The sequence below is a fragment of the Fonsecaea nubica genome (assembly GCF_001646965.1).
Source record: "Fonsecaea nubica strain CBS 269.64 chromosome Unknown Scaff9, whole genome shotgun sequence".
NCBI classification, from domain to species: Eukaryota; Fungi; Ascomycota; class Eurotiomycetes; order Chaetothyriales; family Herpotrichiellaceae; genus Fonsecaea; species Fonsecaea nubica.
The window spans coordinates 200783-228362 of record NW_019173682.1 but is presented as its reverse complement, the minus strand read 5'-3'; the positions used below and the strand labels follow the sequence as shown (position 1 = coordinate 228362).

Here is a 27580-nt window from a genome sequence, read left to right as displayed (position 1 = left end):
CGCAGGCGAAGGGCAAGAGGACTGATAGAGGGATACTTGAACGCCGTGAGTGCGCTAGCTGAAGAGCGAAGGACAATGCATGGATTACATGATTGCATAGCACGCTCTAGCGAGGCCGTCGAGCACTCGACAAGAGAGTGAGGCAATTGTATCACAAAAAAGAATTGAGTTGCAAGGAAATGGTTTGGTATTTGGTAGAGCACCAGCTTGGGGAAGGACATTTTTGCTCCGCAATTCAGATGTCATCGATCCCTAAAGCAGCGCCAGGCTTCATCCCCAGATAGGAAATGCCGATTGCTGCTAGATACTCCGAGTTATCGAGCTGTTTCGGCCACAGAATCTGCCAAATCATTCATTACATGTGTAGGGCTGTTTCCTATGCAAAGTCCCCCTGTCATTGTCCATACTATGCGACCCCATCATGCGCCTTCAGTGAACAACACTAGCAATCCTTCGGTCCTTCTTAAGAGGCGAAAAATCGGCCAGTGGTTTCGCTTTACCCACAGATTTTGCCTTGAGATTGACGCGACCCAGCACGCCCCCTTTACCGGCGAGCCCGCCTCCTAGGCTCCTGATCTTCGGTGCGGGCGCACTGTCTTCTTCGTCAAAGATATTGGCTCTCTTGGCCAATGTCCTCTTCTTTTTGAGCGGCTGTTCTGTATCGAGACCCAGGGTGTCGGTTGTCTGTCCTTGCTCTGTATTCTCCTTGTTCGTCTTCTGGCTTTCACTATTATGCGTATCTTCTCCGTCACTTTCCATATCCAAGTCCTGTTCAATGATTTTGTCAGGAAGAGGATTTTTCAATGTGTCATTTGCCTTTGAATTGGTCGTATCTTTCAGAGGCTGGACACCTTTTCGCTTGGAGGCCGGGCCAGTCGATCTTTTCGCAACTGCTTGTTTTTTCTTCAGCGGCTGGACCACGGCCGACTTGCCCTCTTCCTCGACTAACCCATCCACGCGCTGAGTGGCGCTTCCGTTGTCGTCCTTTGGACCCTCAGCTTCGTGCTCGGCCGGCGTTTCCGGCAATATGCTAAGGGTGCGGTTCAGGAAGGGCGTGATGGAAAAGTTTGATTTATCGCCGACATTCACTGAAATCCGAGGCTTCTTTGCCGCATGACCGCCATGCCCCGGTGTGCCTATGGTCATGTCTGGGTCAAACCTAGCAACATTTCTCTTCCTAGGATTGGTCGTGGTTCCTGACCCTTTAAGTCTTGCTTTGGTCAACTCGGAAGATTGCGCCATCTGCGCTGCCTGTAGTTTCTCAATTTCGTCTTGGGCTTCCTTGAGTTGGTCTTTTGTAGACCGCAGTTTGTTACGGAAAGCATCCAGCTTTCCTTCCAAAACCTCCTTCTCGTTCTCCCAGTCGCTCGTTCTCTTCCTGCTCTCCCTTTCCGTTTTTTGGGCATCCCGCTGTATTTTCGCAAGCTCTTTTCTCAAACTCTCGACTTCTGCCATCAACTCCGAATCTTCAAGACTGGAGGACTTTTCCTGTGCCTTAAGTCTCTGAACTGTTCGTTTCTCCGTCTCGAGCTCAACTTGAAGAGAGCTGACTTCTCGCTGCAGAGCCAGCTTTTCCGAGAGAAGTTTTTGGTACGCCGAGTTTTGAGATCTGAGGTGTTCTAGTTCGGGCTTGAGGGTGTTTAGCTCTCTGGACAAAGCTAGCTTTTCGGCAAGAAGCTTGCTTGCGTCGCTGCTCGCTGCATTTAAGACGTTGACTTCTGTTTTTAAGTACTCGAGATCGCGTAGGCGCGCTTTGAGGTCCACCTGTGCTTGTTGGAAGTCTGCCTCGACATCGGCCAGACGTCCTTGAAGCTCCTCGTTAGTCTCCCGCAGATGATGCTGCTCGTCTTCGCCGCTCTCGGCTTGTTCCCGGAGCCCGTCATTTTCGTGTTCGAGAAGCAGGAGCTGGACGTGCAGTCCGCGCACTCGCTCTTCTTCGTAGATGCGCTCTGTCGCTCTCAAAGCGTGCTCGTAAGCAAGTTCGAGTTTGGTGGTTTCGAAGGATTGTGCGATCTCTGTAGTGTCCATGTATGCTAGTTGTGAGTCCATTTTCCAATAGCCCCTCAGCGAAGAATAAGTTGCGTATGATACAGTTTGGTGATGTTGAGAATCCCTCCCGCAGTGTTTTCGGTTTATTTACAGCCCACCTGAAAACGGACTAGTGCCATTCTCTAGTACGGATTAATAACGGGGTGCGTCGCCAAACTTTCCTGAAGAGCTCAGTCGACACTAGCCTCGGCCACTTCGCCTCCGCCTTCTTCGGCTCCCGGTTCACGCTTGATCGTCCCTCTACCAACTATGCACAGGCACAAGGACACCGAGCTGCCACTAAGTTCCATTCGTCCTCCGGCTGACTTCTGGTCGCGATGTCGCGAAGTAATCGCCAATGCTTCGCTCTCATGCCTTTCCGCCCATTTTGTACTGATTTGGGAAGTAGGATACGACCGGTAGGAAACAGATCGCTGACACAAAAAGAGTCACTTGATTATAGACTATCTGTCAAAACGCAAATCTTGAGCTTCAAGCTTTCGTTGACATTTCGTAACGTCTCTTCTATCCTAAAACCATCACTTTCAGGTTTGTGTCTATTGCGAATTGACTTCTAGAGAAACCATGTCGGAAGTGGTCCTTCCAACACCCACCTTGCTCAAAGAACGGCTGGGAAAGGTGGCTCTTGTGACCGGAGCAGCGAGTGGAATAGGCCTTGCAACTGCCCGAATATTTGCGCAGCACGGTGCAAAGGTTATTGTGGTTGATCTGGATGCAAAAAAGGTGCAGGCAGTGGCATCGAGCATTGGTCATGGGTGTGACTCTTACACGTGCGACGTGTCATCCTGGGAGCAACAAGTCGCCCTATTCGATTGGGTAACTCGCGCATACGGCCCGCCAGAGATAGTGTGTCTGAACGCTGGCATCGATCCCGAGCTTGCAACAACGGAGTCAGCGTCGGGCAAGGAGCGAGTTGCAAACAACTACCTGGCGGACGAATACGATTCTTCTGGCAGTGCAACTCAAGCGGTCAAAGAGATCCGACCACTTCTCAAACCACCACCAAAAATGGTCTTCGACGTCAACTTCTATGGCGTCCTTTATGGGGTCAAATTGGCCGTGCATCATTTTGGGGACAGAAAAGGAGGCCGAATCATCATTACGGGATCTGCTGGCTCATACATACCGGTCCCCTATCAAGATGTTTATGTGGCATCGAAGCACGCTCTCATGGGATTGATGCGCAGCACGTCCCGGAGAGAAGAGCTGAGGCAGAAGAATATATCGATTTCTATGGTCGGGCCTTGGTTCACACGCACTGGGTTAACGGCCAATCTACCTCCTGATGCATTCCAAGGATTCGAGGCAAGCGAACCGGAGGATGTGGCTTTGGGTATTGCATACCTTGCAACTACAGAAAAAGATGTAGAGATCAATGGCAAATGTCTGTGGATCAGAGGCAAGAGGTGCGTGGAGATTGAAGGTGCATATGAGAAATGGTTGGGACAAATGATGGAAATATAGGCAGAGACTTGCAACGCTTCAAACGATCCTGATGGTGCGAGTATTTCGAGTCTATTTTCCAGCGATAGACCCAATAACATGACATCATCTGAATGAGGGAAGATACAGTCTTCTTCTGCCATGTTCACATAGAAACTCTCGGCGTGTCTCTCGTCCACCTCTTGTCACTGTGTCGCGTGACGTGAAATACATCGCAGTTTGCCAGCACGCCTAATCCTGGAAACGTCTCCATCCCTCTTACATTCATCTACCTTAAAATTTACAGCAGACCAAAATTCGATTCTCCCAAATGCTACTAATTCTCACCCTCGCCAGCAAAGCATGGCACGACTCACATCGATGTCGAATCGGAAGCAGCTCTTCTCGGACGTCGCTGGAAACACCAAAGCACCGGACGAAGCTACAAGCGAGACGACCCTAGACCTGCAGCTGCCCGGATTTGGCTGAAACAGAGGACGCTGACACTCCCACCCACCTGGTCACTGCTTTGGAAGAGGATCATGTCGTTGCACGGTCAACACAAGTTGAGCAACCCCCCGACGACTCTGCAGACTCTGCTTTTGGTGAATCCCAGTGAACTGAAAGAGGTGGTACCTTCGGGCACAGAGGCCCCTCAATGCGCGTCGTCTGGGTTTCTAACTGACTCACCAAAATTCGAGCGAAGACCTTGATGCTCTTGTCGGACCCACAGCAAATACCGCAGATACCCAACACCCGACTTACCTCTCAAACCGTCGGAAGGGTGTCATTGGGATTGGGACGCTTTATGCTCTTTGTCAGCAATCACTGCACTGATATTGGGTGCCACCTAGCTGTGGGACTTATATCGGGCTCTGGGGTGGACATATCATGGGGTCATGGTCCACACCTGTGTGACTGATTCGGTGTTTGGTGACACCCGAGTGACCGGTTCTGACGGGACCTCGCCATGCTGGTACTTCTCGGTCTGGGTCTTCTGGAGCTGGCACCTGCGTATCTTGCGCCTCTTGTGGAGTAGAGTTACTGTTTCAGGTAAGAAGGTCGTCGTCTACTACTCTTCTTGAGTCAGTTTTGCAAAGACCAAGCGATCCCAATGAGCCCGTCAGATGGCAATGCCTGGAATCGGGATGGCGCCTGGCACCATTTTCTCCTTTCCGGTATCTCGGCCTCAGGCCTCAGGGCCTCAGAGAAAAATTTGGTCTTGTCTCACTCAAACAGCTAAGACTATCAGGTTTGGAAACATTTCGCGAGGACGCCATTCCTCGGCCAATCCTATGAGGCTGCTCCGCTCTACCAAACAATCTTTCAGGCCTGTGAACTTACACGTTGGTAGACTCGGTTTCCTCGCGCACACCCAAAGCTGTGAACTGAGTCCAAGATTCTGAGAGTTTCTTGACGTGCAGAGGATCCCTTCTAGCAGCAGATATGTCTTTCCCCGTCCCGATTGTTATCGGGAGGCAAAGAGAGTTTCTGCTTATTAACTTCGGCCACGAGGCTCCTCAGTCCATTGATCAGCTTGATAATGATTGTATTTCCCGATCCCGTATGGTCTGGACATTTGCCGAGAACCGATGTTCCGCTCGAAAGAGCCGGTGAAAAGCAGAGAGGTGTGATATGCACTCAACCTCGATACAGAATCTTGGATTGAAGCACATGCTGCTCATTTAGCGAGCCTTGTGCCATTCATTCGGTCCTCAGCTGACTTCGTCTGCAGGGATATTAGCTCAGCCGTTCTCCTTGGATTTTGACCTTCTCGAGGGTTATATTGCAAAGATGGGCCCATTCTCGGGCAGGAGTTTAGTCTCTATTCATTGTCATACCTTTTTTGGAGATTGCCAAGTGATGACATGAATATGAGAGGATGCGTACCTATACATTTTCGACTGTGAGATTTGTACCGCAGCTTGATTCCAAGGCCACACAAGTTGAGAAGGAACTTGAAATTGCAAACCAAAAATCACACGCCGCGAAATGGTCTCACGAAAGGCGCAAGAAAAGGAAGCAGGCACTGAAGGAAGTTTTTCTGTCTGAGGATCAAGGTAGGTCGAGCCATCTCCGGTTCCTTGATGTGCAGAATCCAGATTGACATGTTCCTCAATGCTCAGATGACCGCGCAAATGCCAAACATGAACACTTGTCAGAGGTCCGGGAGGACACACGTGGCTATGGTGACTTCGCGCTTTACAGGGCAGAGAACATTTTGCAAGCCACGACGTTCCACACTACCAAAGACGGCGCCTCAAGTCTCCTGGAAATTCTCCCCGGCGGCAACTCAGACCCATTCAACGCTCAGGCGCTACGGATCACCCCCGAGATCAACAAGCTCATAACGTTCATACGAGATGGCTATCTGCCGGGTGTCTATATCACTTCGTACATGAAATTCAGAGACGCCCCGCGCGGAGCTCCAATGCTCACGACAATCGGCGAGGGATTCCACGTTTTCGGTCGACGTACTGTAGCGAAAGTGTGGAATTCAATGAAGGAAGAATTCTCCGATGAAGGACGAGCGCTGTCGTGGTGTTCAAGCTACATTCCAGTTTTGGCAAAATTCTCCTCGCCAGATACGGCTCGAGATCTACATTTTCTGGCTATCAAGATGCGGACGAAGAGCATGAAGATCTTGAAAGATCGGATCGAAAAGCTATCACTTGATATTCCGCCGGATATATCGTTGGTCTCGCAGATTGTCTCGCTCTTTCGAGCAGCTTGCAAAGAGAACGACATCCCTGCGGCAAGGATCCACGCAAACATCATTCAGCGTCTGGTTGACAGAGTCGAGACGTCAAGTCTTCATATCCGGACGTTATTCATGACCTGTATGAATAACGACACAGAATTGGCCATAGCTCAAATGCGAAACACCTTCTTCGATTTTGAAAACTGGGTTCAGAGACAGATTGCTCGGTTCTGGGTGGAAAAACCTGAGACGCACATGCCCCCATTGCCCATTCAGTACAAGGCCCTCCATGATAGCATCCAACTGGATGCCACTCGCCAAGCGGCGATCAGGCTTCGACAGTACTTGCTCGTCCGGTCGACCACTGTCAATCTGAATGACCCTGCAGACCTTAACCGCACGGATGCGGTCTACACGATCTTCACAACCTATTCTCAGTACGATTCCGGGGCCCTGATTAATGCCTACATCAATCTCATCGCCGGTAGGGTTGATGGAATCCCAGCACCTTGTCGACTTATCGAAGCATCACTGGCCCTAACGACATTGCACATATTGCGACGAGGGATCTTTGAAGCCACAGTGTACGGTTGTGACCACCGTACTAGTCACCACATGATCACCATCAATCATCTCGAGGGCACAATGAGGAAGGCGATGAATATAGCAAGAGACGACACACTGACCCAATATCGTGACGCTCTGTTGTGGATCTTTTTCTATGGCGCAAGATTTGAGTGGCGGGTAAATCAAAAGATCAAAGGCATCATGCCACCAAGGACCTGGTTCACTAAGATGTTTGTTCGACAGGCAGAGATCCTGGAGCTCAATGAGTGGCCTCAAGCACGACATATCCTCCACCGTTTTGTCTTCTACGAGTTCTTAGAGCCTTCTGTGGCCACATGGTTTGCGGAGACGTTGAGCGGCGACACTCCGGCCCAATGAAAAGGGGATCAAGGCCTGCCACAGGGACGCGTGGGATCGCCATTATCATTGAAGATGAGACCTCACCTCCTTGATCTATTCTTGTACAAGTATAGAATATATGGGTCTATATCACGACTCGTTGTATTCCTCAACATGGAGCCAGTGAAGGAGCGAACATGCCTCCACCGAAATGCCACCAAGGACGGCGGTCTCCCTTTGCATCACAATTCTCAGCATCAATCGTCCAATACAATCGTATTTTGGAGACGCTGTTTCCAAATCCGGCCGTCAGAATCACGCAATCTGCCATGATGTTTGCACCACAACGATTTAGCCAATCCTTCCCACAACGGTTGGGAGAAGCGTCATGGATCTGTGCGCTCGAATGCTGACCTTCCTACAACGGTATCGAGGATCTATATGAACCACTCCGTTCCCTGCAGCTATCTCCTAGCCATGTCCACGCTTCTGTTGCACTCTCTACCTTCTCTTGAATCACAGCCTGTTGTTCGGAGAGAGCGAGTGCCGGTAGTAACGACATAGGACAATGGCTTCAATCGAAAAAGCCCCTCTCGACAGTTCCAGCCCAACAGAGAAAGGTGTTCCCCCGACTGGTTTCGATGAAAGTCTTGAAGGTCATATCAATGAGCGAGCTCTTGTGCGCAGGCTCGATCTCACCCTTCTTCCAGCCCTGACCTCGCTGTATCTTCTTTCGTTTCTTGACCGGAGCAATGTCGGCAATGCACGTATCGAGGGCCTGGCAACCGACTTGAATATGACAGGAGACCAATATCTCACCGGATTGACGCTTTACTTCATCGGTTATGTTCTTTTCGAAGTTCCCTGCAACCTGATTCTGAAGATGTGGACTCCGAAATTTTGGCTGCCCACACTGACGCTCACTTGGGGTGTCGTGAGTACACTCATGGGTGTCACTCAATCCCGTGATGGCTTTTTTGTTGTTCGATTTTTCCTAGGAGTGGCTGAATCTGGACTATTCCCCGGTATGCAATCCCCTTCTTGTGGTCCTAAGCGTCGTTGAGCTGACGTTGCATGTCGACAGGCATCGTCTTCTACTTGTCAATGTGGTACAAGCGCAATGAGCGACAGTTTCGCGTGGCTCTATTCTTCAGCGCAGCTTCGCTGGCAGGAGCTTTTGGTGGTATCCTCGCATGGGGGATTGCTCACATGAGAGGAGTTGGTGGCTATAACGGATGGAGATGGATATTTATTCTGGTCAGTAATCCTGTTCAAAGTCATCGTACGCATACTAAAGGCTCCACAGGAAGGTCTACTTACTGTTGTGGTCTCGATAGCTGCATACTTCTTCATCCACAACTACCCGGATACAGCAAAGTTCTTGAGCAACGAGGAGCGAGAGTACATCCAGCACCGTCTCAAGGTCGACAGTGATGCAACCCAAGATGAGAAGTTGGACTGGAACAACGTCAAAAAAGCGTTCACTGATATCAAATGCTACCTCTACGCATTCGGGTTCCACACGCTCTCGCTTCCCCTTTACACGCTGTCACTCTTTCTTCCGACCATCATCAAGTCTCTCGGATATTCGTCGGCCGAAGCACAGCTTATGACTATTCCACCTTATGCAATCGCATTTGTCCTTACCATTGGCCTTGCGGTGCTCTCCGAGAGATATTGCACCCGGACACCATTTATCCTGATGTCGTCCTCCCTCGCCATCATTGGATACATTCTACTTCTGAGTGACCCAAGGCCGGGCGTGTCATATGTGGGAATCATCTTCGCTGCAGCCGGCATCTATCCATCCGTGGCGTTGACCCTTGCCTGGCCAGCAAACAATGTCAGTGGTCAGACCAAGAGAGCTGTTGCCAATGCACTGCAGATCTCGCTGGGGAATCTGGGAGCTGTCCTCGGTACCCAGCTCTATCGCACAGAAACAGCACCCAGGTATTTTCTGGGTCACTCGTTCGCGTTGGCGTACATGGTGGCTAATTTGATCGTGACTACGACCCTCTGGCTGGTTTTGAAGAGGCAGAATGAGCGAAGAGAGGCTAGAACAGCAGAGAATGCTCCGGTCGATGGGCCCTGGCTCGGAGATGAAGATCCGAGGTGGAGGTTTCACTTGTGAGGATCGGCGATCTGGAGGATTCGTGTAATGGTAGAATCCGTGCGTCAAGTGAGCAGGCCTATGTCAGGTCAAATCAGTATGACTTTTGTGAGCCTGTTGGATTTAGACGGAAAGAGATGTCTTTGGAATTGACTTTACCGGTATCTGGGCCATGGCTTGTCCTTGGGAGACCATATGCCAAATACACTTTGTTCGGCCCGTACAAGTAGAAAGGCCAAGAAGTCTCACTCCACGTGAGGCGGCAGGTGCCAGTCCGGTCAGTTTTGAGTCAGCCATTCTCCACTGCGCCAGTTAAGCGAAGCCGTTAAAAAACAGCAGCCTGCGCAAAGTGCCCAAAGGGTGCAAAGGGGCAGCCAGTCAAATGTATCAGAAGTTATCACTCTTTCTGCGCCAATGCCAACACCCATCCCGCAACGGCAAACACCATTCGCCCATGAGGATTTACTCTGATCCTTCTGCTATACACAATCGCTCGGTGCCAGCCGAAATGCCGCGGCGTGACAAAGGTAGCTACCCGTGCGACGATGGGTGCGGACGCCCTGGGATTCTTGGGAGAAGTCTTAAAAGTCCAACCGGATGCCCATCTTCAACGAAGCGGGGTCTATTCTATTCGACCCTCGCTCTCCCTTTGACACGCATAGACTATCTTCTGCTTCCCTCGAGTCCAGTACGGACTGTTCTAGTCTCAGCGCAATGGAGGCTCCAGCCGTCTTGTGGGTCAATTACGATGCTCAAAATATGAAGACATTGCCGCATCGGCACCGGGTATTCTCACACATTCAGAACAACTACCGCAGCTGGGAGCGACAGGAAAAAACCAAAGCCTTACGTGCCTCTGCGAAGATTCCAGGAAGGCTTAAGCAGCAGCCGCAACCGCAACCACAGCCACCACCATCAGTGGTAAGGATGAAGCCTGCCTGTTTTCAGAATGTCTAATGTTGGTATAGCACCCACCTGGTCCGTCCAAGGACAACGCTGCCGTCGATAATGTGCCAAGGGCCGAGCAGGGCACAGACCCAAATAACGAGAACAGGCGTCTCATGCTCCTACAAGAGAAACGACGGCTCCAGACCCTGTCACCAGTCACCGTCCTCAACAAAGGCAATTCTGATCCGTTCAGCGCGTCCGCAGTCCCCATCACCGTGGAAGAGAACAGGCTTGTGACCTTCTACCGGGATATCCTTATTCCTGCATCATGGCGGCTCGATGTCAAATCAAAGGACAACCTCGCAGACGCTCGTGCCAAAGTTGACTGGCAAGTCTGCTCCACAGGGTTACTGGACACGGGAACCGCTCTGGCTTTCATCGGCAGCAATGCTGCACTTGTTGCAATGTGCACAGGAGCCGACACTAGTCAAGGCCGGTCCCTGATACAAAGGTCTTTGGTCTGCCGTGCTAAGAGCACGGCTGCATTGCGGCAGAAACTGGTCGGCATATCCAAAGTCGATCCCTGGATCTGGTGGCACATTTTCATGATCTGGACCGCTGAGATCGCGGCAGAAAATGTCGAAGCAGCGCAAATGCACGGTAAAATGCTCAGCAAGTTCGTTGACCAGCACTTCCAGCAGGGTCGAGGTCTTTTCGACAAGCTCGACGAGATAGGATTGACGATGATCGAGCTTTTGTTTTTCTTTCTCTACGCAGACCTGAACATGTCCACGCAGCTCTTGACCCCTCCTGCTTTTGACGTTTACGAGTGGCTGCCAAAGGCCTTCGCACCGTTTCTGCGAGCCGTCGAGCCAATCCTCCCCCCTGCGCCGTTGGATTTCTACCCCTTTGACCCGACGATCGACTCAGATGAGATGACGGCTTGCATCAGGCTGTGTCGCGAGATTTGTGCACGATGGCGCCGTAGGTGGTCCGATGGGCTACCTGCCAATGTTGCCACAATGCTTCTCGGCTGGGGCCAGTATAGCTGGGGCATTGCTCTGGGAACGCTGGTCAGCCGCTATTGCCGATTCAAGCAGCTCGCCGAGACGGATTCGGGACCAGAACTCGACTACGATTACGCCCAGCAATACATTTCCATCAGTGCTGTCAAGTGGTCACGGGCTCTTACTTTTCAAAACGATGTCTGCGGTAAGAATATTTGGGCGGGGAATGTGCTCGAAACCCTGCGACCTCTGCTTGTCAAGAGCGAGCGTCCCAGAGACAGCCCCGCATGGCATAAATGGAAGAATGCGAGACTCTGGGCTTTCTACGTCGGCGCCATCTATGAACAACGCCGTCAGCAGCCTGCTTTGAGCAGCGAGCTATTTGATGGTTGGTTCCACGAACAGTTTGCGCGTCAGGCTCACGATATGGGACTCCTCACCTGGGAAGACACGGTCGACATTCTAAGTGGCTTTCTCTTCGATTCCTCGGTCTCTCAAACACAAGGATTCTGGTTCCAAGACACTATGAAGCTACAAGCGGAGTCACTGTCGGCGGGAGTGTCGGAAACAGTGAACTAGATCTGCCCAAGAGTGTAAATATGCAAGATTGAGAGCATTTTATGCACCTTGGAATGTGATAACCAGACCTTTCAATACGACCTAGATGAACCTCCGTATTTTCGTCCGTAGACACAACTGGGTGTCCTGTCACTCCTGTGGATCAAGTGGTTGTAGCGAGGATGCAATTGAGCGCCATCTGTAAAACATGCAACTTTGCCGAAGAATTCAATTGAACACCCTGTCTTGCGGGCTGTAGTTCTCCAAGTCCCCTCCCACATCCAAACTCCATCATCTTGCTCAGGCCAAAGACATGCGTCTGTTTAGACTGCTGGCGCTCACAGCGCTCACCCTGACGGCCGGGGTCTCCGCTAAAAAGGTTGCCACGACGAACAAATTCGACACCTACTTTGCCAAACAGGCCTCCTCCGCACCTTTCGAACTCGACGAGAAAAGCTACTATGAATTGACAGCCTCGCCGCGGGACTACTCTCTGGCTGTCCTGCTGACTGCTCGAGATGCCAAATATGCTTGCGGGATCTGTCGAGAGTTCGATCCGGAATGGAGTATCCTGGGGAAAAGCTGGCAGAAGGGCGATCGTAATGGGGACAAGAGGTTGCTTCTGAGCACCATTGACTTCGATCAGGGCAGAAACGTCTTCATGAAGGTTTGTTGGTGGCATTAGTTCTGGGACGGTGACGAGCTCTTTGCTGACAGACTGCCCGTACAGCTCCAACTTCAAACCGCTCCTGTCCTCCTCTTCTTCCCCCCTACCGTCGGCGAGCATGCCAAACCTGAAGGTCCACCCCTCCGACTCGATTTCCTCGGTCCTCAATCGGCTGAAGGTGTCTATGGCTGGCTCCAACGCCATCTCCCTCCTGGCAATTATCCTCCCATCGTCCGACCCATCAACTATGCAAGAATTGGCGCGTTCCTGACCATTACCTTGGGCCTGTTCACATTCATTACTGTCGCTTATCCCTACCTGATGCCAATCATTCAGAACCGCAACTTGTGGGCGGGTATCAGCTTGATTATGATCTTGCTCTTTACTAGTGGCCATATGTTCAATCATATTCGCAGGGTTCCCTATGTTGCTGGAAACGGACGTGGAGGAATCAGTTACTTCGCTGGCGGGTTTCAGAACCAGTATGGGATGGAGACACAAATTGTGGCTGCAATGTGTAAGTCTTCCGGCCGACCACAACCAGTAAAATACAATCTGTCTATGAGGATGTTCTTGCTAATTCTTGTCAACTACCAGATGCACTCCTCGCCTTTGCAACGATCAATCTAGCTTTGCGAGTGCCGCGGATAAAGGACCCCAAGACCCAGCAAGCGGCGGTCATCATCTGGGCCGCGATCCTTTTCGGGATGTATAGCTTTTTGATGAGTGTCTTTCGGGTCAAGAATGGAGGATATCCGTTCTGGTTGCCACCATTCTGATCACTGCGGAGGACAACCCAGAGTAAAGAAATGTGTGGTTTATACAGGGGGGCTCCAACGAGCTTTTGTAAAAGTGAACATGGGATCTTCGGTGTTAGACTGATAGAAGGGGGGAAATCATGACTGCCAAAAGGCACTGCTTCGTCTTGTAAAGTCAACCCCTGAATGTGTTCGACCCTGAAGCTCTACAGTGCACGCTCGGCGATTTTCCCCAAGATTCAGTTGGAAAATGCGGAGCAGCGTTGTGCAGATCATCATAGTCCGACCTTTATTTCCCCGGTCCATTCCTTACCAGAAACACCACAAATTTTGTTCTCTTGGAGGGAGGGTCTGCCTCTTTTTGGATTTTGTTGCACATCATTGTTATAGAGTATACCCATTCACTATAGGGATCGTTTACCGTTGGGCCTCTGTTTTACTGCGTTGTTGTCTTATCCTCATTCACGGCCATGGACCACTTTGCCCAATCCCGCGGGGACGACGATCTGTTTGACGACGAAATCATTCCCTTTGACGAACCGCCCTCCCCGGAGAAGGTCGCCGCTCAACTTGAGCAGATCTCGCTTGAGCCCTCTACGGCCGTGACCAGTCCTCCCGCCGTCCCTCCGCCTGTCGCTGCTGAATCTACTCCACCGCCGGCGGTCGAACCTGCAACGGCGGTGAAGCCACCAACGCCGACTGAACCGTCATTCCCGGGGTTCAAGCCCAAGCAGAGGGGGAGAGGTGGCCATGGCCCTGTTGCACGGGGAGAAAGCGCAAGTAGGAAACCTGCTGTCGGGTTGGAGGACTCCAAGTGGGCAGCTGCACCGGCACCACCACCACCGGCGGGAAAAGATACAAAGTCTACACGGTCCCAGGGGAGACGGGGTCGACAAACCCCAGAAACAAACACTACACCCTCTGAACCGGCGGCTCAGCAGCCGCCGGCTGAAGACCCAGCGTCAGAATCGACCGCCGCCGCCGCTGGGAACACCGCCGGCATACCCAGCGGCCCGTCAAACACCACTGCACCTCGCATCCCCGCGGTGCGCGGCGACCGCCTCTCCACGGGCGGGATACGCCCCCCAAAACTCTCCGACGAAGAACTGACGGCCAAACTCGCCGCGGCGAAGGAACGGTCGCAGTCCCTCGCGGCAGCGCACGCGCGGGCGCAGGAGGACGCCGCCAACTTTGAGGCGAGGGAACGACAGGCCAAGGAGAGGCGGGTGAGGGACGCCAAGGACCGGAGAGTGATGGAAGGGGAGAGGGAGAAGAACCGGCAGAGGAAGATGGCGGGCCAGCTGGGGAGGGAGTGGGATCGGGACAAGGACGAGCAGCAGATCAACGGGAGAGGGGGGAGGAGAGGCGGATACTCCTCTGGACCGCCACCGCCACCACCATCAGGCCCCGGTGAGGAGGATGACTTGAAGATGTACGAGTGGCATGAAGACCGGGGACGGGGACGAGGGAGGGGACGAGCCGGCGGTAGAGGCGGCGGTCGAGCAAGAGGTCGAGGCAATTCCAAAGGAAGAGGAGGGTATGGTGGCTATAACGGCGGCAACGGCGACAACAGCGACAATAACCAACCGCCAGGCTGGTCTGCTGAAACGGACTTTCCCTCCCTCCCTGGCTCTAACCCTACCACCGGAGAATCAACAGGCGCATCAGCACCAGCTTCGGGTACAGGTACGGGTACGGGTACGGGTACAGGGACGAAAACAGGCCCAGCCTGGACCTCTGGCGATCTGGGAGGAGGAGGAGAAGGTGGCGGGAGCGGTGACGGCGGAGGAGGATCCTGGGCCGAACAGGTCGAGTCCAGCGAACTCAGCGCAGAGAATCGGGGCAAGCCCAGGAACTTCTGGTAGGGACAACAGTAACCAGTGACATTGACAGGAGGACAAGGAGCGGCAAGCGTCAGCATGAATCGAAGCGGTTGACCCGGAGTATCTGTCCCGCATTTTGAGATGGCTCGTCTCCTGGTGCGTTGTGGGTGCTGTTCGCTGTTCACCACTGACTTGACTTGACGCCCATTGTATAGTTGGCGAATGTTACGCTAGATATATACCTCACGAATATCATATACACAATACGCGGTTCTGTGCACGCTTATCGATTCGCGCTCTTCGGATTGACCTGATGGTTTCTGGACAGCAGGGCGCGAATAGAGGGTTGAGGGTTTACGGAGGAAAAAATGCATGCATTTCAGGGTATCACGTCGCTTTTTTTGGGTTTCCTCCTCCTTGGCCCTTCCTTCGTCTCCCACATCCTTGTACCGCCTCTCCTTCTTCTCCCATCGCGAGAACAAGGCTGATAATGTAACAGGAGACAGAAAGAGACAAACGCCACGCCGAGTGTAGTAGTAACAAGTGCTTCCCCAGTCCGACGACGCCATGATTTTTGTTGATCCCCCAATCCCAACCCCGATTTTCCCACCCGCTATGCGTCGCAATCATGTTTCATGACCACAAATCCTGGAGGCACGTCCTCGCTCGTCGGAGGAGGCAATGGAGATGGAGAGGACCGGCGATTCTACCACCGACCCCTTCCTCGTCCGCGGTATCCTCCGCCGCCCCTACCGTAGCCACCGCCGCCTCCTCGACCATATCCTCCACCACCTCTACCCCATCCGCCACCATCGCCATATCCTCCATCGTCGTAACCTCTCGGTCCAGTGGGGCTCCCACTCGTGTTCTCTTCCTGCGGCCTGGCTGGTGGTGGGCCTCGTCCCTTCAATTCTTTCTGTAGCGTCTCATGCGTCCGCCTCATCTGCGCATATCCCAGGTGCATTTTCCCGTAGAAATGGTCGGCCAATCGTCTGTCATTATCTAGTCTGGACAAATATGCGCCACAGACGTCGCACACTTGTAGTTTTTGGTGCCCTGAAGGACCTGATGTGTCTGATAACGACTTCAAATCCCGCTCGGCTTGTTCTTTGGCTAGTTTTGCGGTTCGGACTTTGTGGAATTCGCTGCACGCCAGACTAACAGACCCCATTTCCGCAAGACAACTGACTTCGAGGAGACCTGTGTTTATTGTCTTAGTCAGATCAGATATAAGTTTGAGGAGGTTGTTCGTCTGCCGTATCTCATCGGGCGTCTTCTCTAACCGCCGTTGCGCTTGGTCAATCCTTCTATTGCAATCATCAATGTATTTCTGCATATCTCTCATGTAGTCGTAGTCGAATCCGTATTTCTGTTTCTCTGCCTGCGAGAGGGCGTCGTATTCCATCTTCAGGTTCTCCGGATGAGCTTTCGGGCAAGGACCGAGATCTTGCTTTGTGTTTGTGAAGAGGTCGTGGGGGCACGTTCCGACCAGGTATGAACGGCAAACATTGGGCGAAGTGAGGGTGAGGTTCGCCGATTTGGAGGAGGAAGAGCCCATTCCCATGAACTGGTCCCCCATCAGCTGCTCAAGCAGCTTGCGCTGCTCGGCCGCCATGGCGCGTGATTGTTTGACACCTTAATGGGCTCTGTAGGTTTTCCGGTGTGTGTCTGGTGAAATGTCCGATCGAATATAGTCCAAATTCTATGGTGTCTGTTTTGTGAGAAGCATTGCGATGGGCAGACCCAAGTCCGCAAATGGAGAGAAAGAAGTGGTGGAGGAATCGGCTGAACTGCGGCAGAATTTGTACCGTCCAACTTTACTCTGCGACTCGGTGTCCTTTTTGTGCACTTGACCCTACTATTGTCAGTGTATCTCAGCACAAACGGAATGAGAAATTGCTGATAACGATGCCGGCATGTCCCGGCTTCTATTTCTTCTCCTCAATGTCGCGCTCCTGGTTTTGAGCGTCGCAGCCTCGGATTACTCTGAGCGATTGACTCTCACTCCTTTACCCCTCGGTTCTCTCCTCGCTTCATTTGACTTCCGCAGCAACGAAAGTGCCCTCGATTATGAATCCCAGAACTTCAGATACTTCCCCCGCTCTCTGGGCCAGGCGCTCAGGCATGCCGACACACAAGAACTACATCTAAGGTTCACCACCGGGCGCTGGGACCCGGAGCTTTGGGGTGCGCGTCCCTGGGATGGCACCAAAGAAGGGGGAACTGGGGTGGAGTTATGGGCATGGATCGATGCGGATTCTGAGGAAGATGCATTTGCAAAGTGGACAACCTTGACCCAATCGCTCTCGGGCCTGTTCTGTGCCTCGTTGAATTTCATTGATTCAACAAGGACCACCAAACCTGTCTTGTCCTTCCAGCCTTCTGGGACATTTCAGAACAGCAGCCAAAATCTTCACCTTTTGCATGGAGTCCTTCCTGGAGAAGTGGTGTGCACAGAAAATCTGACGCCCTTCCTGAAACTCCTGCCGTGCAAGGGCAAGGCTGGGATTTCAAGCCTTCTGGATGGACACAAGGTTTTCGACGCTTCATGGCAGAGCATGGCCATAGATGTGCGGCCAAAATGTTCTTCTGGGGTTGCCGAATGCCAGATTGAAATCAGCCAAACTATTGATATTGTCCTCGATATTGAACGATCCAAACGACCACGAGATAATCCGATCCCGAGACCAATCCCTCCTGAACAGCTTGTTTGCGACGAGTCTAAGTCTTACCATTCACACGATACTTGCTATCCTCGCGACATGGTGGATGAACTGTCATGGTCTCTCAAGGATGTCTTTGGAAGGACGATGGCAGGGACGTGTCCCCTGGCAGACGACGAAGGCCCTGATCCGAAACCCTTGTGCCTGAATGTCCCGCATGATCGAATGGTATTGGTTAGTCACAGTGGGTTTGAGGTCAAATCTGAGCCTGGCCCTACCGAATCAAGGTGTTATGCGATAATGCCATTCGAAGAATTTGATCTTGAATTACCTCAACAACAATCTACCACCAGGAAGCACGACCTGGGCCATGAACTTCTCCGAGCAGAAAGAACCATGACTGGCCATGGTGCTGCTCACGGAGGCATGCGTACTATCATCACAAACCCGTCCTCGACTGAGCCCGTCCAATTCGTCTACTTTGAGAGTCTACCCTGGTTCATGCGCCCCTACATGCACACTCTTAAGGCACGGATTACGCATTCATCCACAACCCCTTTCGACTCTTCCCGACCTGACGAAGAAAAAATCATTATGGACATGTATTACCAGCCTGCGATCGACCGACACCGCGGCACACAACTTGAACTCCTGCTCAACGTGCCACCCCTCACCACCGTCTCTCTAACTTATGCCTTTGAAAAGTCCATTCTTCGGTATACAGAATACCCCCCCGATGCAAATCGTGGATTTAACATTCCTCCTGCGGTAATTCGAATTCTTTCACCAGAACTCATCGACCCAGTCACGGGAAATGCCAGGGATGTGTATATTAGAACGACAAGCTTGTTATTGCCATTGCCAACGCCTGATTTTTCCATGCCATATAATGTGATCATATTGACGAGTACGGTTATGGCATTGGCATTTGGGAGCATTTACAACTTGTTGGTCAGGAGATTCGTTGGCGCTGACGAGGTTGGACAGGGCAAAATACCGGGCCTTGTGAAACGGGCAAGGGGCGCGGTACAGGGAATGATTGTACGAGTGAAGGATCGATTGCAAGGGAAAGGAAAAGTGGAATAGATACTGGTTTTGTTTCCCACCGTCAATTGGTTCCTATCAATGGGTCTTTCCCCCTGCTGGCTCGCGTAAATATCTTGTGGTCCTCGTGTTCTTAACGTCTCCTGCCCGCGCCCGCATCAGCACTCCGACCTTCCATGCTGACAATCTCGCCAATGCCCGCCTCTTCCTGCTCGTCCTCCAATCTCGCCACCTCCTCACGACAATCCCACCACCTCTCCTCAGCCTGTTCGAATGCCTTCTTCCTCAACTCCTTGATCGTCTGCTCGGCCGCCAACGCGGCCATCTCAGCTCTGCCCCCGTACGACTGTTTCTCGATGAGCAAGCGCTGCCAGTCTTCTGAAGTGCGGGTGTAGAAGTCTCGGCGGGACTCGAACGGACGTGGGAAGGGGCGGGGGTCCTGCGACGCCAGGGTCTCGGGTTCGGTCTCGAGTTCGGTCGGCCGTAACATGGGTGTCGTTTGAGCTGTGGAGATGGAGGGCCGCGTGTCGATGGACATGGTGTCCGTTCTACTTTCGAGGTCTTCGTCTGTGTCCATGTCTTCCATCGCATCGTCTCCGCCTTCGAGGTCATCATCATCATCCTCGTCGTCGTCATCATCATCATCCATCTCCTCGTCGCTATCTTCTTGGATAGTCACGTTCCAATTGGTCGGTTCGACGTAATGCAGTTCTTTCACACCGTCGAGCTTGCCCAGGTCAATGGCGTAGAGGTCAGAGAACGTGATTTCGACATCTTTCTTCTCCAAGGTGCCTCCAAAGATGTACAGCGTGTCGTCCTGTACGGTAAGCTGCGCGTTGAAGCGAGGATGGGGCATCTCGAACCGCACGGGATAGACACGTTTCGGAGGCTCAGGTTCAAGCTCTTCCTCGTCCTTTATATCAAGCTCGATACCCTCGGCGGCGGATATTGTGCCCTTGGTCTCGAGAGCCGCGAGGTTGCGCAGGAGTTCTTCCTCGTCCGCTTTGCCCCGATCCCGACCTCCTCGCGCTGCATTCTGGAGTTGCTTTTTGGGACCACCAGTCTTGGGCCTTCTCAGGGACAGTGGGAAAAATCGATTTCGATCTATATTCCAGATAAACAGCTCGTTGAAAAACTCGCTGTCAATGCCTTCTTCGCTGTCTTCGACATCGTGCACGCCTCCGAACAAGATCCCGCGCCCTTTATGGAATGACATGGTCACACCTGCCCGAGGTGGGTTTGGTGCGTTGGCCGGCCGTTTCCGACGTTCCCAGCGGAGTGCTGGAGGGGTACCGCTAGGGGCATCTGAAGCTGGCGGCGTGATGCGGAGGAACCATGTATCTTGGTGCACAAGAGGTTTGAGGATATTGCGCACTGGGGCTGAACCGCTGCTCCCTTTGCCAGCTTGCTTCCCGCCAGCTCCAGCACCTGTGGTTGTCTTCACACGAGAGTAGCCTCCATACAAAACAGCGCCAGATTCGTGGGGCAGTAAACTGAACGAGGAACGAGGGTCGGGTCTTTGGGATGCAGGTTGTAGTTTCATCTCATGCCACGTATTCTCCTTGCAGTCATAAATCCATGTGTCATTCAGATACTTTGTTTGCTGTGACGTGTCTTGAAAACCACCGAAGAGCACAATATAGTTCTTGAAATATGTCATCCGGTGGCCGCTTCTAGCAGGTGGGCTTTTGCCTTTTCCCCGTGGTTCGAGCTTGGTCCACTCTCTTGTTTCAGTGTCCAAATGCCAAAAGTCGTGGTAATGATAAAATTGGTTCTGCTTCGGGGAGGAAAATTCACCCCCAGAGACGTAAATGCCACCGGTGTTACCGCCTCGACAGGCGGCATGCCCGCTCCGGGGCAAGGGGCTGTTTCCTGAGACTATCTGGTGCCACTCACCTTTATCGATGAGGTATACGAATAGGTCATTGTAGAAGGAGGCAGTGCTCCCATCATGGTACTCGCCACCAAAAACGAACAGCTCGTTCCTGTTGGAGGGCGAGGCGACTATTGTGCTGGACGACCTCGGGCCAGGAGGGTCACAAGGCTGCTCTGTGACCTTGAGGTACTTGGCCTGCTCTTCAGCGTAAGCAGCTAGCATAGCATCAATATCACCATCGTCGTCACCGTCCGAATCGGCGTTCAAAGCCGCTGCTTTGGCGCTTTTCTTTTTCTCGCCTTTCGCGGCCTTCTTCATTTGCTTCGCTGCCGTGCGGGCCTTTTGGTCTGCCGACTTAGGTTTCTTACCCTTGGCCATGGTGGCGCATGCAAGGAAGTGATCAGTTTAAGAGGCACTCTCACACCCAAGGAAAGGTGGTCCTGGAATGAAAGGCAGAACTGACTCTTCCAAGTTTACTGGGAGCGACGTGTTCGTCGAGGACGTTGGCACTCTTGTGTACCGAGTACCTTTGGGTGACTGACAGTTGTACCTCGTAGTGGTTGAGAAGAGGAAACGAAGCCATGTGTGCCGCCCTCGTATGCAAATTTGAATCACGTGTCTTGGTGTCTCTTGGCATATTAGTCCCACCACTGATGCCGCGTACCGCGCCCACTGCACCCAGCAGTCTCAACGCGTCTTTGGCGGGGACTTTGGCATCCTCCAAACTCGACTGGCGCAGGCGAACACAACTACTCCAAAGTCCACCCTTTAGTAGACCACTGTATCTGCAGAACTGTTCTGAGATAGAGCAAGATGAGACGGACCTATGACCAAGAATAATCTCAGCAGCTCCCTCTCATGGCTCTTGCAGCACCCACCCTCTTTTGGATCGTTAGAGCATATATCTGTTATTGCTGATACTGCCAGCATATTGTACGATGAGTCGGAGGCAGCAGACACGGACGAGGACATGGCAAGACTGCAGCTGGCACCACAGATCCCTCCACGACCAAAACTGCATACTCAATTGCAACGCGAGCCCAACCCACTTCCGACCCCAACTCCATCTCGACCCTCAGAAGACAACAAGCTGCAATCCGGTCGTTCGAAGAAGTATGAGACGCCTTCCATATCCCGGCAGATTTCGAAGCCGCGTACGCCAGTGACGAGCTTTGATGACATAAAATTCGACGATTCCATTGACATCCTCGACATCGATGAAATTGATTTGACCGGCGACGTCACGACTTCTTCCTTTGGCGAATTCGGGCCCCCAACTCAGCTATGGAACGAAAGGTCGGCTTCTCGCGTAGAGCCATCGCCAAAGAAAAAAGGGAAGAAGAGGAAAAGCGATGAATACGAGTCGGATCTGCTCTCTCCGCAGTCAAGTCGAACGTCAACGAAGATACTCCAGCACCGCACAACGACGACAACCTCTCCGATCCGCGGAAGCCAAACCAGCGTCAACGGGAAACGTTTTAAGGGAGAAATCAGCCTGACTCAAACAAGCACTCGAAGCGGAAGCACGGATCCCGATTCAGACACCTTATTGAATCGTGGGACCAAAGCAATTGACGGAGGTCAAGGTTACCAAAGGAATACAACAGCAAACGCCCAACAGGCACAACCTTCAATACGTCCTCTCAAAGCTCGAATGCATCGATCGCTAAATGTCATTCCTGATTCGGACGACGACGAAGATGTAACTCCTGCTCAAAAGTTTGAACCAGATTCTTCTGGCGATGCTTTCTCCAGGGATGTGTCTGGTCCAGGCTTACTCGGGGTTACGGCAAAAGAACAAGGCTTAGAGACAGCTTCCCGCTCTCCAGTTCGATCTCAACAACACTCGGTCCATGCATCGCCCGGACCGGTGGATGCCGTCCGAATGAGACCTAAATCGACGCCGCAGACGACGTCGAATGTGGAATTTGGATTGAATAACAGCACTCCAACACCAACCATTACTGGCGACTTGACATTGGAGCAGAAAACATTGATTGATAGCTTCGTTATGAACGGGAAAGACCAGCTACAAAGTCTCGTGCAGCGGCTGGAGGACTCGAAGGAAGTTGTCGGCAGACAAATCCTGGAGGAGATGTGCGAACGGGGCGCTGCTTCTAGCCACCTGAAAGATCGCCAAAAGGCGATAGCAAACAAGATCAATGCAGCAACGCGACTTCAGGAAGAATCTGCCACTCTGTTCAAACTCCGAAATCAACGGGAACAAATGCTTGACCAGCGAGAAGAACTTCGTAAAGCGGGTCATATTATTGAGCCTGATGATCCCGAGGATGTCTTGACTTCGCTATGCAATAAGATTTTCAGGGCGAAACGCGAAATCGACGCCCGCGAGCTCGCAATATTCAACCTTCTGGAACAGGTGGGAGTGTCGACCTCCAGCAGAATGAGAGACCATCCAACATCAGACCGGAACCGTTTGTTGTCTCCAGGCCCAAAGGTCTCGGATCAGAGGGTCCTGGTTGCCTCAACTCAAAAGCCGCCTCAATCAACGTCGAAGAATTTGAAGAGTGAGACTCCGCAAGGTCTCTCTCATCTCTCGACGCAATCAATTCGTCAAACTCCATCCTTGTACAGATACGATGCAGTTGACATGGCTATCAAGTCGTCCAACCGAAGCCCTTCTCCCTATCGTGAATCTCACAAGAGGGCTCAAGTGTCGGTTGATGCTAGGCTTACCTCTCCCACACCTCATGCCTTCAATATTCCTGGCCCGAGTCGTGTGCTTGCCAGTGTGGGTGCGAAGGCCGGCGCAGGCGACTTTTCAAGAACAATGGGTAGTCCAGCTCGTGACCTCTCATTCGATGATGAAGACTTCGAGGATGGTTTGGATGACGAAGAAATGTACAAGGCAGCAGAACAGTATGAACAAAATCTACCGCCAATAGTAGCTCCGTCCCCTGTCCGAAGTGGACGGTCTGCCCTGCGTGAAGTGAGTGACAACATTCGCAGGGTATCGCCCCAAAAACCTGCATCCGCATCATCCACATCTCGCCCTCCACCAGCAGCTCTGATGCAGCATCCATGGTCGAAAGAAGTGCACTCAACTCTGAGGAAGAAATTTCATCTCCACGAGTTTCGTCACAATCAACTGGAAGCCATTAACGCGACTTTGAGTGGCAAGGATGCCTTTGTGCTGATGCCTACTGGCGGAGGCAAGTCTCTTTGCTATCAGTTGCCAGCCGTGGTGCAAAGCGGGCGGACTGCAGGTGTGACCATCGTCGTCTCTCCATTGCTCAGCTTGATGCAGGATCAAGTGGATCATTTGCAGAAATTGCACATTCAGGCTGTACTGGTCAACGGCCAAACCTCGCAAGAACATAGAAACTATATCCTCGAAGCGCTACGATCTAACGAGCCAGAAAAGTTTGTTCAGCTTCTTTATGTCACGCCCGAGATGCTCAACAAAAGCGAGACGTTCTTCAAGGTCTTTCTGGATTTGAACAGGAGGAGACGCCTTGCACGCATTGTGATTGACGAGGCACACTGCGTCAGCCAATGGGGACATGATTTTCGCCCCGACTACAAGGCAGTGGGTGAAGTTCGTCGGCGTTTCATGGATGTGCCAGTGATGGCCCTGACCGCCACTGCAACCGAAAACGTGAAAGTGGACTGTATGCATAATCTCGGTATGGACGGCGCTGAGGTTTTTACGCAGAGCTTCAACAGACCCAATCTGACGTATGAGGTGAGACCCAAAGGCAGCAAGCAAGCCGTTCTTGCAAGTATTGCCTCTCTCATCCAGGAGTCTTATAAGGGCCAAGCAGGAATCATCTATTGCCTATCACGCAAAGCTTGTGAAGATGTTGCGAAGCAACTCCAGGACGACTATGGTATTCAAGCTCGCCACTACCATGCTGGACTGGAAGCTCCAGAGCGGATTCATATCCAGAAAGAGTGGCAAGCTGGCGTCTACAAAGTCATCGTCGCTACGATTGCATTCGGCATGGGTATCGATAAGGCAGATGTCCGATTTGTCATCCACCACACCATTCCCAAGAGTCTCGAAGGTTACTACCAGGAGACAGGTCGAGCTGGGCGAGATGGTGGCAGAGCTGGGTGCTATCTCTTCTATGGCTACGGAGACACGACCTCCATAAAGCGGATGATTGAGAAAGGCGATGGCGATTGGCAGCAAAAGGAGAGGCAAAAGCACCTGTTGCGAAACGTCGTCCAGTTCTGCGAGAATCGCAGCGATTGCCGCAGACAGCAAGTGCTCGGATATTTCAACGAACACTTCAAGCGAGAAGACTGCAACAATACCTGTGACAATTGTAACTCAACCAGCTCCTTCGAAACGCAAGATTTTTCAGAGCATGCTAGAAATGCAATCCGCATCGTCCAGCAAGTGTCTCGAGAGCAGGTTACCCTGTTACACTGTGTCGATGTCTATCGAGGCGGTAAAAACAAGAAGATCGCCGACCTCCACCACAACAACCTTCGCGAATACGGGCTCGGGGCAGATTTGGTAAGAGGGGACGTCGAGAGATTATTCTACCGGCTCATTAGTGAAGATGCTTTGGTGGAATATAACAAGGTCAATACTGCAGGCTTCGCTACGCAATATGTGAAGCCAGGACCCCGAGCCTCCGAATTCGAGACCGGTCGAGGAAAATTGAGTATGCAAGTCTTGGTCTCGCCGAGAGATAAAACGAAAACCAAAGCCGGCGGCTCGAAGGCCAAGAAGAAAACACAAGGGACAGGAGTCAAAGCCGCTGCTGACGACTATCCTGTGTCCACGAACGTTTCTTCGCCGTTGCAGCCTAGGTCTCGCAAGATCCCTCCTCGCCCACAGTTTGATGAGGATACCGACGAAGATTTTGTCGACGAAGTCGAAGAAGATGCCGACTTCTTTTTTGACCCTGTTCCCGCTGTTGGCGGAACCCGGTCCAAGAGGAATAAAAAAGTCGGACCTCCAATTACTACAGATGACAGGACGGGAGGGCTTGACGAAGTTCACCAACATATCCTGAATGACTTTGTTGATAATGCGAAGAAGGAAATCAAGCGGATTCACATCACGAAAGGTTTGCGGCAGACCTCAATATCCGATCTTGTACTGCGAGAGATCGCCACTCAGTTTCCGCAAGATGAGGCCGCGCTTCGAAATATGTGCAAAATGAACCCAGAAACGTTCCAGATGTTTGGGCCTGTCCTGTTGCGGCTGGCCAGAAGTGCATATAATGACTACAGGGCGATGAAAGAGGCCAGAGGGGAAGATGTAGATGGACCTTTTGACCCATCAATCGTGGAGATCAGCGACGATGAGGATGCGGATCGGGTGACGGAAAGTGATGAAGATCTCGATGAAAGCGAGAGTAGTCACTACTTCAGTGTGGCTGACGATGTGAGCCACTTCAACGAGAAACGTAAGTTGAGCGCTGTCAGCTAGCTGATTCCAGCTACTAACAGATTGCAGTTTCCCAAGCGACGGCATTCGAGGCCCGACCCCAAAAGGCTGCGTCTAAAAAGCGCAACTCTCATCTTAAGGCCGTCCCCTGGAATCGCCGTGCCTCACGTGGTCCTCAGCAGCGTGGTAGCGGAAGCTCAAGGGCAAGGACAGCGGTGACGAAGGGGAAGAGAGGCAGCGGTGGTACTACAAGAAAGGTCAAGAGTAGTGTCAGTGCACGGTCCAGCACCAGCAATTCAGGTCTGCAGGAATTTGTGTATAAGAACAGCAAAGAAGCCTTTTCCACCCGTAACCGCGGTGGAGGAGGTGGTAGTGGTGGAGCAGGAAAGATTAGCATGATGCCTACCTGAAGGAACAAGTTACGGAGTGTTTGAGTCAATGATGAAAGCAATGAGCTGAACACTCCTACTAGGGCAGTATAATATGGCGCGACGAGGCTCTTCCATCTGCTGCCATGTGCCTGCCATGTTGTCGAACGCGTCCCTTCCCAGGTCTCAACGCAGTTTCACTTTGCAGGTTACAGGCGCACCTTCCCAAGGCACATGCTCCCCTGGGAACCTTCATCTTCACCTTCTCTTCACCTTCTCATCATCAACCAAGTCTCATCTTCTGGATGAAGTCCGTCATGCCACTCTTCTCAGCATAACAAGCTCCTCAATGTCCTGAACGCCCCTCTTCACTTCTCTGTCTACTCCGACTCACTCCTACTCACATCACCATCTGGCCTCATCTATCCTCTTCCAGCATATAGCGCCTATAACTTGTACCGATATGCGAAACGTTGGCTCGCGATGCCACTTGAAGAGATCAGTCCCAACATCCAGAAAGATGTCTCCCACAATGGCGCCGCACAGGATGACCTGCCGCCAACGACGTCCATGGCTTCACTCCGCTCCAGTGCCGTGCAAAGCATGCTGAGAAACACGACTGAATTGGGGGACTGTGGCCAATTCGCTGTTCGGCCTTCACGTATACCTCGTTCCAGTTCCCGCTTGCAGTCATCTAAACGCCGTGCTGGTTCCTTCGATACCTCGTTTAACCCTCACCTCGAGTACCAACAACCACCACGACGACAGTCTCACCGCCACCATGGGCCTCGGCAGGTCCCATCATCTTCGGCCTTATCAGGAAGAGAGACTATTCATTCTGCCCAGACATCTCTTCACTCAGAGTTCCGCTCCAAGAGAGGTGGTCCACGGCATAGATCCCAACAACACCTCACTGGTCCCGGCGTCCCTGCTCGTCCACTTCACTCGCACAGGTCCCTGATCACTCTCCGCAGTCACCGTGACTTCCACAGCCTGCATTCGAGTTCCCCCATGATCACTTCTGGCCACAGACGCCGGACCGGTTATCGAGCTTCCTCACCTGCCCTCAGTGAGGCATATCCCTACAGGCATGGTGCAAGACATGGCTATCCAAGAGTGGGAAGTGTCGGAACGGTTGCATCCTCCCCCATCTCTGCGCATCGTTTGCGTCCTGGTCCACCTGTATATCCTGCCGACATGAATAACTCCACCTCTTCCTTCGTTCGTTTGCCGTCGCCAGCAATCTCCTCTCTCAATGAGTTTGCTGGTCCTTCGCATCACAGGACCACTACTCCCATGTCCAATTCTCTCCAGAGTTTCCGGCCAGTCTGGAATCACAGCGCTGCCTCGTCTCGAGGTCTACCGAAGTCTC

General features: G+C 52.3%; 11 protein-coding genes across 11 annotated transcripts; 8 read left to right on the top strand and 3 right to left on the bottom strand.

Moving 5' to 3' along the window:
- Nucleotides 1-429: 429 nt before the first annotated feature.
- Nucleotides 430-2049, bottom strand: AYO20_02155 (hypothetical protein; the record flags this gene model as incomplete). Its single annotated transcript, XM_022640461.1, has 1 exon — nucleotides 430-2049. One exon carries the CDS (start codon nucleotides 2047-2049, stop codon nucleotides 430-432), a length of 1620 nt encoding a protein of 539 aa, XP_022503518.1.
- Nucleotides 2050-2613: 564 nt separating this feature from the next.
- Nucleotides 2614-3513, top strand: AYO20_02154 (hypothetical protein; the record flags this gene model as incomplete). The annotated part of the gene is made up of 1 exon (XM_022640460.1): nucleotides 2614-3513. The coding sequence occupies one exon, from the start codon at nucleotides 2614-2616 to the stop codon at nucleotides 3511-3513; it is 900 nt and encodes a 299-aa protein (XP_022503517.1).
- A 1840-nt stretch (nucleotides 3514-5353) lies between these two features.
- Nucleotides 5354-7117, top strand: AYO20_02153 (hypothetical protein; the record flags this gene model as incomplete). Its single annotated transcript, XM_022640459.1, has 2 exons — nucleotides 5354-5531; nucleotides 5598-7117. 2 exons carry the CDS (start codon nucleotides 5354-5356, stop codon nucleotides 7115-7117), a joined length of 1698 nt encoding a protein of 565 aa, XP_022503516.1.
- A 529-nt stretch (nucleotides 7118-7646) lies between these two features.
- Nucleotides 7647-9209, top strand: AYO20_02152 (hypothetical protein; the record flags this gene model as incomplete). Its single annotated transcript, XM_022640458.1, has 3 exons — nucleotides 7647-8103; nucleotides 8163-8335; nucleotides 8385-9209. 3 exons carry the CDS (start codon nucleotides 7647-7649, stop codon nucleotides 9207-9209), a joined length of 1455 nt encoding a protein of 484 aa, XP_022503515.1.
- A 693-nt stretch (nucleotides 9210-9902) lies between these two features.
- On the top strand, nucleotides 9903-11662 carry AYO20_02151 (hypothetical protein; the record flags this gene model as incomplete). The annotated part of the gene is made up of 2 exons (XM_022640457.1): nucleotides 9903-10109; nucleotides 10157-11662. 2 exons carry the CDS (start codon nucleotides 9903-9905, stop codon nucleotides 11660-11662), a joined length of 1713 nt encoding a protein of 570 aa, XP_022503514.1.
- Nucleotides 11663-11954: 292 nt separating this feature from the next.
- On the top strand, nucleotides 11955-13087 carry AYO20_02150 (hypothetical protein; the record flags this gene model as incomplete). The annotated part of the gene is made up of 3 exons (XM_022640456.1): nucleotides 11955-12308; nucleotides 12372-12825; nucleotides 12906-13087. 3 exons carry the CDS (start codon nucleotides 11955-11957, stop codon nucleotides 13085-13087), a joined length of 990 nt encoding a protein of 329 aa, XP_022503513.1.
- A 449-nt stretch (nucleotides 13088-13536) lies between these two features.
- On the top strand, nucleotides 13537-14931 carry AYO20_02149 (hypothetical protein; the record flags this gene model as incomplete). The annotated part of the gene is made up of 1 exon (XM_022640455.1): nucleotides 13537-14931. One exon carries the CDS (start codon nucleotides 13537-13539, stop codon nucleotides 14929-14931), a length of 1395 nt encoding a protein of 464 aa, XP_022503512.1.
- A 664-nt stretch (nucleotides 14932-15595) lies between these two features.
- AYO20_02148 (hypothetical protein) lies at nucleotides 15596-16504 on the bottom strand (the record flags this gene model as incomplete). Its single annotated transcript, XM_022640454.1, has 1 exon — nucleotides 15596-16504. One exon carries the CDS (start codon nucleotides 16502-16504, stop codon nucleotides 15596-15598), a length of 909 nt encoding a protein of 302 aa, XP_022503511.1.
- A 301-nt stretch (nucleotides 16505-16805) lies between these two features.
- Nucleotides 16806-18424, top strand: AYO20_02147 (hypothetical protein; the record flags this gene model as incomplete). Its single annotated transcript, XM_022640453.1, has 2 exons — nucleotides 16806-18320; nucleotides 18389-18424. The coding sequence occupies 2 exons, from the start codon at nucleotides 16806-16808 to the stop codon at nucleotides 18422-18424; spliced, it is 1551 nt and encodes a 516-aa protein (XP_022503510.1).
- A 305-nt stretch (nucleotides 18425-18729) lies between these two features.
- AYO20_02146 (hypothetical protein) lies at nucleotides 18730-20850 on the bottom strand (the record flags this gene model as incomplete). Its single annotated transcript, XM_022640452.1, has 1 exon — nucleotides 18730-20850. One exon carries the CDS (start codon nucleotides 20848-20850, stop codon nucleotides 18730-18732), a length of 2121 nt encoding a protein of 706 aa, XP_022503509.1.
- Nucleotides 20851-21298: 448 nt separating this feature from the next.
- Nucleotides 21299-26250, top strand: AYO20_02145 (hypothetical protein; the record flags this gene model as incomplete). Its single annotated transcript, XM_022640451.1, has 2 exons — nucleotides 21299-25859; nucleotides 25910-26250. The coding sequence occupies 2 exons, from the start codon at nucleotides 21299-21301 to the stop codon at nucleotides 26248-26250; spliced, it is 4902 nt and encodes a 1633-aa protein (XP_022503508.1).
- Between the last annotated feature and the right edge of the window lie 1330 nt (nucleotides 26251-27580).